Raw genomic sequence first — 11,681 nt, forward strand, 5'->3', positions numbered from 1 at the left:
GCTGATGGGGGAGGGGGATGTTTGTGGACAAGAGGTTTCAGTTTTGATCTTGCATGGATGTTTTACACTTTTCATTTCTATGTGTCATTTGGAAGTTGATACTTCAGTGCATTTGTCTGACTTTTAGTGCATTTGTCTGACTTTGTTGTCTTCCCTCTTACCCCTCCCCAGACGGTTCAGTGCAGAACTGTTTCAAAATGCAGTGTGATTAATGTAACAAATTAGACTACAGTCCGAATCGCAAGGAACTTTTTGTGACCAATGTTCAGTTTCCTGTAAGAACTTTTATGCTTGCAGTGTTCTTTTGTTAAGGACAGGGTCTCGGTTTAACATCTCATCCAAGAGACAACTCCACCAACAATGCAACATTCCTTCAGTCCTGCACTGAAATGTCAGCCAAGATTGCAATATTTACGACATTAATGTCCACACATATGGAGAATAACCTACAGCCAATCATTGTAGCACTTGAAAATGCACATCAACTAAGCCATTTGGTTTAAAAATTAATATTGGCCAGGACACTGCTCTTCTAAATAGTGCCATGGGGATCTTTTATGTCCACCTGAGAGGTTTAATGTATCATCCAAAAGGGAGCACCTCCAACAGTGCAGCACTCCCTCAGTACTGCACTGGAGTATCAACCTTGATTTTTGTGCTCAAGTCTCTGGAGTGGGACTTGAACCCACAACCTTCTGACTCAAAGGTGAGAGAGTGCTGCCACTGAGCCACGGCAAACACTTAATAAGAAATCCTTTACTAGACTTTACATGGGCTATCAGATGAAGGGATTCTTTTATACCTTTCACACATGCCCCTTGGTAGGTAAGCTAAGGTAGGTGCCCAAAAAAATTCACAGGACTGAATCCCACGCTGAAGCTGTTACACAGCCCAGTGTAGTTTGTGAGATGTAAACCAAGTTATGTTAATCTGAAAAACAAGCAACCACTCAAATTTACAAGGAGACAAAACCTAGTTCGTATTAAACAGTTTATTTCCAGTTAGTGACAGTTACTATTACATTTCACGTGGTGTCCACTCTGATGTTAAAAAATACTCTGATCTTTTGGGCCTGGGCTGTCCTGACTAAAGCATATACGTACTGCTTGGAAACAAAGTACTAATGGAGAGGGTAAGGATAAAGAGAATATAATTTTGCCAGTGTCTTTGTGGAAAAAAATTCATGAATTGCTGTAATTGATAACTTTTGTGTGAATAAGGCTTTATTCTTCCTTTGTACAGATGACTGATAATAAATGCTCACCTTAATTTTTGAGGAAGTGAAAGGAAATGGGACTCTGTTTCTTGCATTACTGCTGTCAGCATAGCTACTTTAAACTACCAAGTGAAATTACAGATGCAGACATACGTCTGAGTTATGACTCAAAAGGAATTGGGACTCTTAACTCATGCAGGGAGAGCCAAGTGCTAAGTTTTTCTCCTCTTAACTTTAAGAAAAGCTTTAAGAAAAATTGTAAAAATGAGGTCATTGCATAATTTTTTAAAAATTATTACCCGTGTGCAATTTATTAGTGGCAAAAGCAAATCACCTTAAAATGCACTGAAAAAATTGAGTGCTGTGGTTATTAAAATCTACAAAGATGCTGATATGTTTGGCAGCTGAGAAACAATACTGTACAGATTTAGGATTGGTTTCATGCTTCGTATCAGCAATAGCTGCACTTGTGTTTTTTTTTGTATTTTTATTTAATGTAGATGGAACATATTGCTCTTTGTAGTATTTGAAATTGAATAATGTCACAAGGTTATAAGTAGAAAATTTTCCATATCAAATTGGTCTATCGGCTACACTCCTATACTATGACAACAAATACTGAACTGGTTGAATTTTTAAAGCTTAGAAAAGAAAAGTGGATGCTCTTTTTGCATGGATATCATCTGTGCTGGATGTTGAGGTGAGATGGATAGTAATGCCTGAATACGAGTACCCCCACTTATTGCTGTTTTGATTCCTGGTTTGCAAAGCTGCTTTTATGGCAACACATTAAAAGTTACAAAACTAATTGAAGCAGCCCATTTTTTTACCCAATTGCTAATCAGGTATAAATCCCTCCCCGAAAGTGACTGACCTAAATAGAACAGATACTTTGAGTGCCATTCTTTATAGGCTTTATTGGCATCATTCATTACAGATTCTTATGGCCTAGCTTTAACCATCTGTTGTCTGGGGCTTGGAGCAACTATATGTTGTGGTTGTGTACTTAGATGATAACTATCTTTTTAAAGAAAACATTGTTTTTATATTGTGGCAGGCAGGATAGCGAAACCTAGACAGGCGTGGGACCAAAAGAAAGATAGAAAGAAGGATCTGACACGTGGTAACTCTCCCGTTGTGATGTAAGTATTTTCTGGTATTGTGCCAGGGCATCTTGATGGCTGACAAAACTGTTACTATAGAAACTAGAAGTCTAGCTCTTCAGAATGCCACAGGAATGCTAATCTTGACTAAATGAGGATTTCCAGCTGCACTGGAAGGCTGGAGGAGTAGAAAAAGTTTGTTTGTAAAAAAAAGTCCATATAATATGAGGGGGAGGCAAATAATTGCCATTGAGGAAAAGAAAGAATTTGTAATAAATTCATAAGCTCAATGTGCAGAGTATATTTTGTGTTGACCTACACCAATAGTTGCACTGCAGTAATGAGTTTAAAAATAACCTGTTGCTTGATGTCACAAATGTGTGCTGGTTTAAATGTCCAAACTAATGTATTGAAAAGTTGCTACTGTAGATATTTCCTATCATTTACTGACAACCAGTAAATGTTAACTTATGTAATTCTTATTTATTTAAATCTGGAACACTGCCGTGCGACATTTGCTTATGTCAAAATCTGTAACACAACCATGCAGACCTCAGACTTGCTAACCTTAAAGTAGAGAGTCGATTTCCCTCTTGGTTGAACCTGGGGAATGCAGTAAAGAGGAAGTGAGGGTGGAGACCCGTCACATCAGTTTTCTGCCCCCACAAAACTGCTCTGCAATTTCCGGGGATTCCCCAAGTTCATATAGCTGAGCATACACCCACTCCAGTCGCTGGTCCAGCATAGGAATTGTAACGAGGCTAGAGAAGGGGTACTCTGACCCCCTCACTCACTTCCTTCTCTATGCACCTGTTGATGCCCAATTAGAGCGGTGTCCAAAAAAAAATTGACATGAGACTTGCATCGGGACCTCCACAAACTGAAGGGTCTTCAGGGCTCCAAAAGCACCCCTAAGATTGCAAAAAGGTATTTTAAATCCTCCCCCTCTCTGGATGACCTTAGGACCTCGGGGCCTTCTGGTTGTTGCTCTCTTCTCAGGCCTGCAATTTCGGTTCAGTTGATGGCCCGTGTCCCAGCACAGGATCCTGCCAGGGGGTGGGAGTGCAGCCAGGCCATGAAAATGGAGTGCTATTTTCCCCTCACAGAAACTGCTTACCTCTGCTACTCTGCACCTGTAACAGCAGGGACCCGGAAAGGAAAATTGGCCCTCAGCCTGTAGAATCAAGTTTGTACGCAAATAAATATACTCTAAGCGTTGGTTTCTCGTGGACGGTTGAGATCGTCTGCCACCATCTTCTTGGGCTTTGACTGAAGCAGCGTGAATTTATCAGGGTTATACCCCATCATCCACCTAATTAAATGAATATCCAGGTATTCCATACCTTCGTATTTTAGCCTTTTCACCCCGTATGTATAAAATTATGCTGAAAGCGACTATTTTGTTGCTTGTGTAAATGTAAATTACCGTTACCATCCTTTTCAACCATGAATCCTTGAATGTTCCTTTGTCCTTTTCTTCATATATTTTGATGAAATCCTAAAAAAAAACAATTTTTTCCAAAATTGTTTTTTTCCCCAGGTATTGAGTTTGGGATTGATTATTACAGCTTTGTTTGGCCCTGGGGCCTGTTAGGAATAACTAGAAGCACATATGAATTGGTTTGCTGTCGCTTCTCAAAATGACTAATTTGACTTAGTGCTGAATATCGCACCCTAAAAGAGTTAAAGGGACTGTACTTCTGAGCAATTAACACTCTCCAGCTTCAGGAATCAGAGATCTGCTTATTCCAACCCTTTTGTTGCAAAATTTGGGTTTGCTTTACTTGTGCATTCAACTAATCTGTTTTGCTTAAAACTATGGAATTGAAATGATGTTACAATTTTAGCAGCTTTTAGATGTTTTGCCATTCTAATTTAATCTACCCCATAGGTCTCTGTTACCCCATAGATTTTTTTTTTGTTTCTCAAAACAAAAATTCTAAATGCTACAGTGCTGCAGTTGTTGAGCAGGAAGAATCTTAATAGCAACTGAACTCCTGTTGTGCTCCACAATCAGTAAATTCTCTGGTCAATGTGAATGACCAACACTGATCGTTCTGTGGAGAAAACTTAGGACCTTGTTGAACTGCAATTCAGAAATTTTATGTGGTGGTGAGGGGGTTAAGAGAAATGTTTCAGACTGGGTGCTAACTTCATTGTAGAAATTTAATAATCCTACATATTCATCTTTTCCAGCAAACAGCAGCTTAATTTTGTCTTTAAAGGTCAGAGCTTGGACTCGAGACAAAATAAAATGCATTTTTTTGATTGGAAAAACTAACATATCTAAACAATTTGTGATATTAAATTACAAGTTAATAGTGACTCGTTTTTTCCTTTAAGTATGAAATTGGAAGTATTCAAGCTTTCTTCCTTTCTCTCTCACTCTTCCAGCACAGCACTTAGAGATTTTGTAGTCTGTTGTGTAGATTAAACTTTCCTCTTTTTCTTTCTTCTCAAAATATATACTTTAATGTCTTTGGTTATGTTGTCTTTTAGATGAAGATGAGAATTCAAATGTTTCTTAAAACAGGCAAATTTGATCTTGACAATATATTCATCATAGAAATTAGCATTTCGATTGTACTGCATGTAACCTCTTGAGGCGTCGGATGTTTGTGTCTCAGCTTGCATTCTCAACTCATTTCTACTTTCTTTGGGGAGAGCGGAGTTTAATTAGGAAATGTGGTAGGAGGGCACAGACACTCCACTGAAATATGTGTCCACTTAATTGACATCAAAACTGTTGCTGTCCTTTGTGCCAGTCTTGGTTATAGTATTTAAGATTCCAAAAGCATGGGTTCCAACATACTTCATTTTTGCTGGATTTGAGTTCTATCTTGTGAGCTTCAATCACTCATAGCTTCAGAATAATGAAAGGAGGAAGTTTGTCTCAATACAGTGTACTCTACTGCATTGTCATGACTTCATACTGGTGCAGTTCTGATGTGATGGTTTTTTTTTTAATTGTACATACATCACAAGCTGTTTACCAGATCCAGGAATTCTTGAAAAACGCACGAGTAATACAAATTCAATTCAAACCAGCATTGTTTACAGCAATAAAAACAGAAAATGCTGGAAAACACTCAGCATGTCAGGCAGCATCTGTGGAGAGAGAAACAGAATAAACGTTTCAGTTCAGTGACCTTTCATCAGAAAGGTTCTGTTGTTTACAGCAAGCCACCCTTGTGCAAGAATAGTGCTGTTCTACTCGTTTAAACTAGCTACTCTCTAGAGCAGCCATTTAAATGAAAATTAATAGCATCTGATGTAGTGCTCAGTTCTTGTTCTTGATGATCAGTGATTGGATTGCTACATTTGGATATAAGAAATCTTCTATGACTCTGGCATGCATTCTTCTGCCCTCTCCACCACTAGTGGCAGAACCTTCAACAGCCTCCTACTCTCTGATATTCCCTCCACTTCTCTATCTGGCCCCAACCTTTATAAAAGATTTCTCAAAACCCATCTCTTCGATCAAGCTTTCAGTAACCCCCCGCAAAGCCTCAGCACCCACTACTTTTCGCCTCTGAAATTCCTTGGGATGTCTTTCTACATGAAAAGAGGTAGATAGATCTACTCTGTTGTTATCTGCATATTGTTTCTCCTTCAGCTTTGCATATTTTATTCCAGAGTGGAATTAAGTTATAAACATAATTGGGCAGGTGATTAACTTATGCTGACTTTGTTATTTTCTATATGCAATGACTACTATATATTGTCATCCATATACAATAGCTACTATATATCAATGTGTAGCAGATTATTGAAAAAGCTTGGATTGATTGCTGCCACATTAAAAAAAAATCATATGTAGAGTTTCTGTATTTTGGCAAGTTACCCATAAGGGGCACACATAAGTTCTGCTTGGGCTGTCCTCCTTGAGGTGGGTGGTAGAACCTGTTTGATCGCTGACAGTGCTTCCTCTGGAGGTATGGTGAGGTCCATGCTATGGTATTTGTCTTCTTTCATCTTTCACTCTCTCTCCTTTCACTACAGTGATTTGCTTGATTGCTGCACCTGATGACTGTTTGCCACCAACTCACTAACCAAACGTTGCAACAGGTTCCAATTTAATTTTGAGACTCTTAAAATATTGTTGTCAACTTGGTATTTCAACAGTGAAGTTTAATAATTATCTGGGCAAAGTTACATAATCGATCACAATAAAGGAAATGACAAGTTTAGAGTACTTGAACTCAGAGAGAGCAATATTAATACATTTTATGAAAGGTCAAATACATTGGCTCTGAAATTCAGAATGTTTCCTGGGATGGAGTTTGGAAGATTTGATTTTCGTCTGTTTCATGTATACTTCAGACTCTGTTAGTTTGAATCAACCTTGAAACCATCTGCTGCTGGATACACAGCTCTATGAAAGACTCAATTACACATTTGATTTGACTTGTTTTTCTAAAGAGCACATGGTGCAATGACAGAAGCAGATTCCTCGACTTCGGCACCAGCTAATCAGGGCGAGATTGACAGATCAAGGGCAAACGGCGTAACAAGCTCGATGGGCTGAATGGCCTACTCTTGTTGCTACGTAAATGGCAAAAATCAGTGACAGTTGGGGTTGTCCCGCTTACCTGGGAATATGATTGAAATCCTGATTATTTTCTTTAAACTTGGACTCCCACCTTTGCACTGCTGGTAAACAATTGCTATGCCTTGGCAGCACTCATACCGACACTCTGTAGATGTGGCAGGTGCCAGCTGGCAGTTTCATTCACATGGTTGCTGCTGACTGGTGGGTGGATTTGCTACTGAAAATGTCAGCAGTTAGAAAAAGTGGCAGCCATGCAGGTGGAATCTGATGAGAGAAATGCACTGGTCCACGTTGAAAGAGATAAATGCACTGGTCCGTGTTGAAATACCAAGTCAAAAGTGGTTTGTGAATATGTCTCCTTTTATGTCTTATGAGTTTTTGCCCCCCTTGTTCTTATTTTTACATTTCTTTATTGTTCTTTCATACAGTTTCATTTTCTTGGTTTTACTCCCATGGTTTTTTCTGCTGGTATCTAATCATTTCTCAACCACTTATGTGGAAGTTTCCCTCTCTTCCCCGGTGAACAATTTGTTTGTTCCCTTCCCTCGCATTTTTTTCCTCCCTCAATTTCTTCGTGTTGGCAGGCTGGAAGCAACAAGTTGTTTTTGGACATGGACCATCTCTCCCTAAGATTGCTCTCTCTCCCTGCTTCAGACACATGGTATTTGGTGATCTAAGAGAATGAACGTATCTTTTGCGCAAAATTTCCGTGAGGAACTCAGTGCCAGTAAAAACTCAGGAGGCAATAGTGTCACCTAGTAAGCATCTCAAATGGGTTTTTCAGGCAAAGCCAGGACAATTTTCAGCTATCAGCCATAGAGTTGTAGGATGGGCCATCTGTTTTATTTTCTCCTCCCTCCCCCTCCCCTCCCCTTCCCTTCCCCTCCCCTCCCGTCAATTTCCTGATCTCTCTAGAGAGGTGTCAAGAAAAGCTTAGGTGCTCTTTCCCAAGGAAGGAGAGAGGATGTCTTGGTTGCTGGTTCTAAGTGACTGTGTCAGAAACCTGGGAACTGCTTGGTTCTTAGCTACAGATGTTGGATAGCCTCGGGAAATCAGAGATGTGGGTTTGTATTGAGAAAACTAAAGAGGTTTCCCAGGGGTTGGTACCAGGACCACTGCTTTTCTTGATATATTTTAATGACTTGGACTTGGGTGTACAAGGCACAATTTCAAAATTTGCAGATGTCACAAAACTCTCAAGTGTAGTGAACAGTGAGAAGGATATTGATAGACTTCAAGAGGATATAAACAGGCTGTGAAATGGGCGGACACATGGCAAATGAAATTTAACGCAGAAAAGTGTGAAGTGATACATTTTAGTAGGAAGAACGTGGAGAGGCAATATAAACTAAGGGCTACAATTCTGAAGTGGGTGCTGGAACCGAGACTTGGGGGTATATGTGCACAGGACACTGAAGGTGGAAGGGCAGGTTGAGAAAGTGGTTTAAAAAAGCATACAGGATCCTGGCTTTATAAATAGAGGCATAGAGTACAAAAGCAAGGAGGTTATGATGAACCTTTATAAAACACTAGTTTGGCCATAACTGGAGTATTAAGTCTAATGTCCAAGGCACCGCACTTTAGGAAGGATGTGAAGGCCTTCGAGAGGGTGCAGAAAAGATTTACTAGAATGGTTCCGGGGATGAGGGACTTAAGTTACATGGATAGACTGGAGAAGCTGAAGATGTTCTCCTTGGAACCAGAAGACACAGATTTAAGGTGATTGGCAAAAGAACCAAAGGCAACATGAGGAAAAAACTTTTTATGCAGCGAGTGGTTATGATTTGGAATGCACTGCCTGAAAGAGTGGCGGAGGCAGATTCAAGCGTGGCTTTCAAAAGGGAATTGGATAAGTACTTGAAGGGAAAAAATGTCCAGGGCTACAGGGAAAGGGCGGGGGAGTGGGACTAACTGGATTGCTCTTGCAGAGAGCTAACACGGGCTCGACGGGCCGAATGGCTTCCTTCTCTGCTGTAACCATTCAATGATTGTAGGTGAGACAATAAATGCTGAGATTATATTGTGGATTATTTTGGATTTCAGTGACTGTATTTTCCAGTGGATGAAACTCCATTTGTTTTCTTTATTCTAATGAGCAATTCTCTCTCTTTCCAGCTAAGGCTCAGATGAAGTGGACTTGTCAAGTTTAAGTGCACAGCCATGTGAATTACACATCAACAAGTACCTCCATCATTAACATGGATTTTCTGAAACCAAACCAACTGTTACATAACAGTTACAGATATTAGTCAGTTAAGTGGAAAAGTTTCAGTTGTAATCATGACTACCTCACACATGAATGGACATGTTGCAGAGGAATCAGATATTGAGGCTAAGAACATAGACCTTTCATCTCGTGATGAGTCACCAAGACACAGAGAAATGGCCGTGGATTGCCCTGATGACTTAGGTTCACGAACCATGCCTGTTCGTCGAAGTGCTCAGTTGGAGAGGATTCGCCAGCAACAGGATGATATGCGTCGTAGACGAGAAGAAGAGGGAAAGAAGCAGGAGTTTGACCTTAATTCTTCCATTCGACTGAAGAAGCTGGCACAAATTCAGCCTAAAGTGGGCATTGATAACCCTACATTTGATAAAGAGGAGGCCTTTATTTTAGAGGGACCCAGCAATGCAGTTAAAGTTCTAGGTATGTAAGTGGACAAAATGTGTGAAGAAGTCATTTCTTGGCTCCTGAATAAAATGTACTGTATTTGTAATGGAATATTGTTATTTTGCGACAGAAGAGCCTGGATTTGCCTAGTCATACAATGTACTCACATGACATTTTAAGTTTTACTATTTTCTCAACTTAATGAGCTCTGTGTGGCTAAAATATTTTGACAAACCTGAAGAATTGAAGTAACATTTTATAATACTTGTGCATCATGGCAGAGCAGGTAATGTACTGTAAATTGGGAATTTTTTGCTGATTTATCTTCTCCCATCTTGGCATGAAAATTAGACCATTGTGATTATTTCATATCACATTCAACATTCAGCAAAGGTAAAAAGGTGCAAAGTTAAACCACCTGATTTACGGTAAAGAAATGTAATTAAATCTTGGGCTAAGTGCTAAGATTTCCATTTTGATGCATAGCTGTGTATTTGTCAACCGGTTATAAAATCGTAAGATTGCAGTAGAAGGCAATTTGTCCCATCATGTCTGTGCCAGTACTAGCTTCTACATGGTACCTAACCTCATCCTTTTTTCCTGCTCTTCTCCTGTAACCTTTAATACTTTTCAAGTGTCTACCTAATTCCCTCTTAAATGTTCTGATGAACTCAGCTTCAATAAACATTTGTGGCAAAGCATTGCATGTCCTAATACCTTTTTATTTCTAAAAATTCTTTCTGTCCTCTCCTATTAAGCTTTAAGTGCTAATTCTAAATTCAGGTTCCTTTATTACCATCCTCCAATGGTGATCTCTGAATAAGACTCGTTTTTTAATTCTGAAAATATTTTTTCCCCACGTCAGTAGCTGCCATAATCTGTTGAGATATCTTTTGTCTGATTTTGCAGTTCCCTTCATGCTATATGATTTGTGACTGGTGATGAATAGCCAGAAAAAGTTTCAACAATATTTTTTAACAGTGATCTGCTTGTCCATTTCATGGGCACTATTTGAAATGGTTTTGTCTGCAACTTGTCTGTATTTTTTAAGCATTCTAATCATTAAAATGATACAGTATGTTTTATCATTTTAAACATTAATATTAAAAAACAGAAACTTGATAGATTTTTCTTCCATTGAAATTTGTAAAGGTTTAGACAAGATACTGAAATGTCTGAGACAAATTTGGGATTGGAATTTTGAAATATGGGAATGTTTCTTAATGTGCAACAATGCTAGTCTGTTGAAGTGCAGATATTACTTTTCTTATTTATTTGTGCTGATTCTTGTGGAGGACTTGATGTACTGGGTAGCACATTACTGTTTCACCTCTGACACCTTCCTAAAAAAAAAAAACCTCAACCCCTCTGTTCCCACGAAACAATGCCCCATCTTCAACCTCTCTTTTCTCTCCAGAGACCTTGAACATGTTCTCGCCTCTCAGCTCCAGGCCCTTTTCTCCCGCAATTTGTGGTTTGCAATGCTCCAGTCTGGCATCTGCCCCTCCCACAGCACTGAAATGGCCCTAATTAGAGTCACAAACTATATTCTTTGTAATTGTGAATTTGGTGAATTATCCCTCCTTGACCTGTCAGTAGCCTTTGACGTGACCTACCATTCCATCATCCTCCAACATCCCCTCTGTTGCCCAGCTCCATGAGACTGTCTTCATTTGATTCCACTCCTACCGACCTGATTTTCATCACAGGATCTCTAGCAATGGTTTCTCTCCCCTCCCCTGCACAGTCACATGATCTGTCCTTGGCCACCTTTTCTTGCTAGATGCTGCCTTTTGGTGACATCATCCCAAAACCATGGGGTCAGCTTCCACAAATACACTGATGACACCTAGCTCTATCTCTCCACCAGCTCTCTCGATCCCGCTGCTGTCAAACTACTTGTGTGTCATTCCTCCATTGGAAAAACCAACGCTATCATCTTCGGTTCCTGACTGCATTCCCCTCTTGAGCCATGTCACAGGCTGAATCTGACTGTTCACATCCTTGGCATCCTGTTCAACCCAGAGTTAAATTTCCAACTGCATAGCCTCTCCATCTACTTCCACCTCCGTAACACGGCCCACCTCTGTCCCTATCTTAGTCCATCCACCATTGAAGCCTCATACATGCCTTTACCACTTCCAGACTCAATAACTCCGTTGCTCTTCTGGGCAGCCCCTCATCCTCTATCCGCAATAA

At 39.8% G+C, this 11,681-nt stretch overlaps 1 protein-coding gene across 2 annotated transcripts in view; it reads left to right on the forward strand.

Annotated features, from left to right (window-relative positions):
- The window catches only part of pals1a (protein associated with LIN7 1, MAGUK p55 family member a), a 92,623-nt gene that overhangs the window by 42,068 nt on the left and 38,874 nt on the right, over window positions 1–11,681 (forward strand). Inside the window, exons 2-3 of one of the 2 annotated variants that reach the window (XM_067991342.1) lie at window positions 2,274–2,358; window positions 8,987–9,518. In XM_067991342.1, coding sequence (XP_067847443.1) covers window positions 9,152–9,518 — 367 coding nt within the window. In that variant the 5' untranslated portion in view covers window positions 2,274–2,358; window positions 8,987–9,151. The remainder of the gene's footprint in view (window positions 1–2,273; window positions 2,359–8,986; window positions 9,519–11,681) is intronic. The other variant, XM_067991343.1, reaches the window with a different exon arrangement.

Source organism: Heptranchias perlo, chromosome 10 (assembly GCF_035084215.1).
Source record: "Heptranchias perlo isolate sHepPer1 chromosome 10, sHepPer1.hap1, whole genome shotgun sequence".
In the NCBI taxonomy this organism is placed as follows: domain Eukaryota; kingdom Metazoa; phylum Chordata; class Chondrichthyes; order Hexanchiformes; family Hexanchidae; genus Heptranchias; species Heptranchias perlo.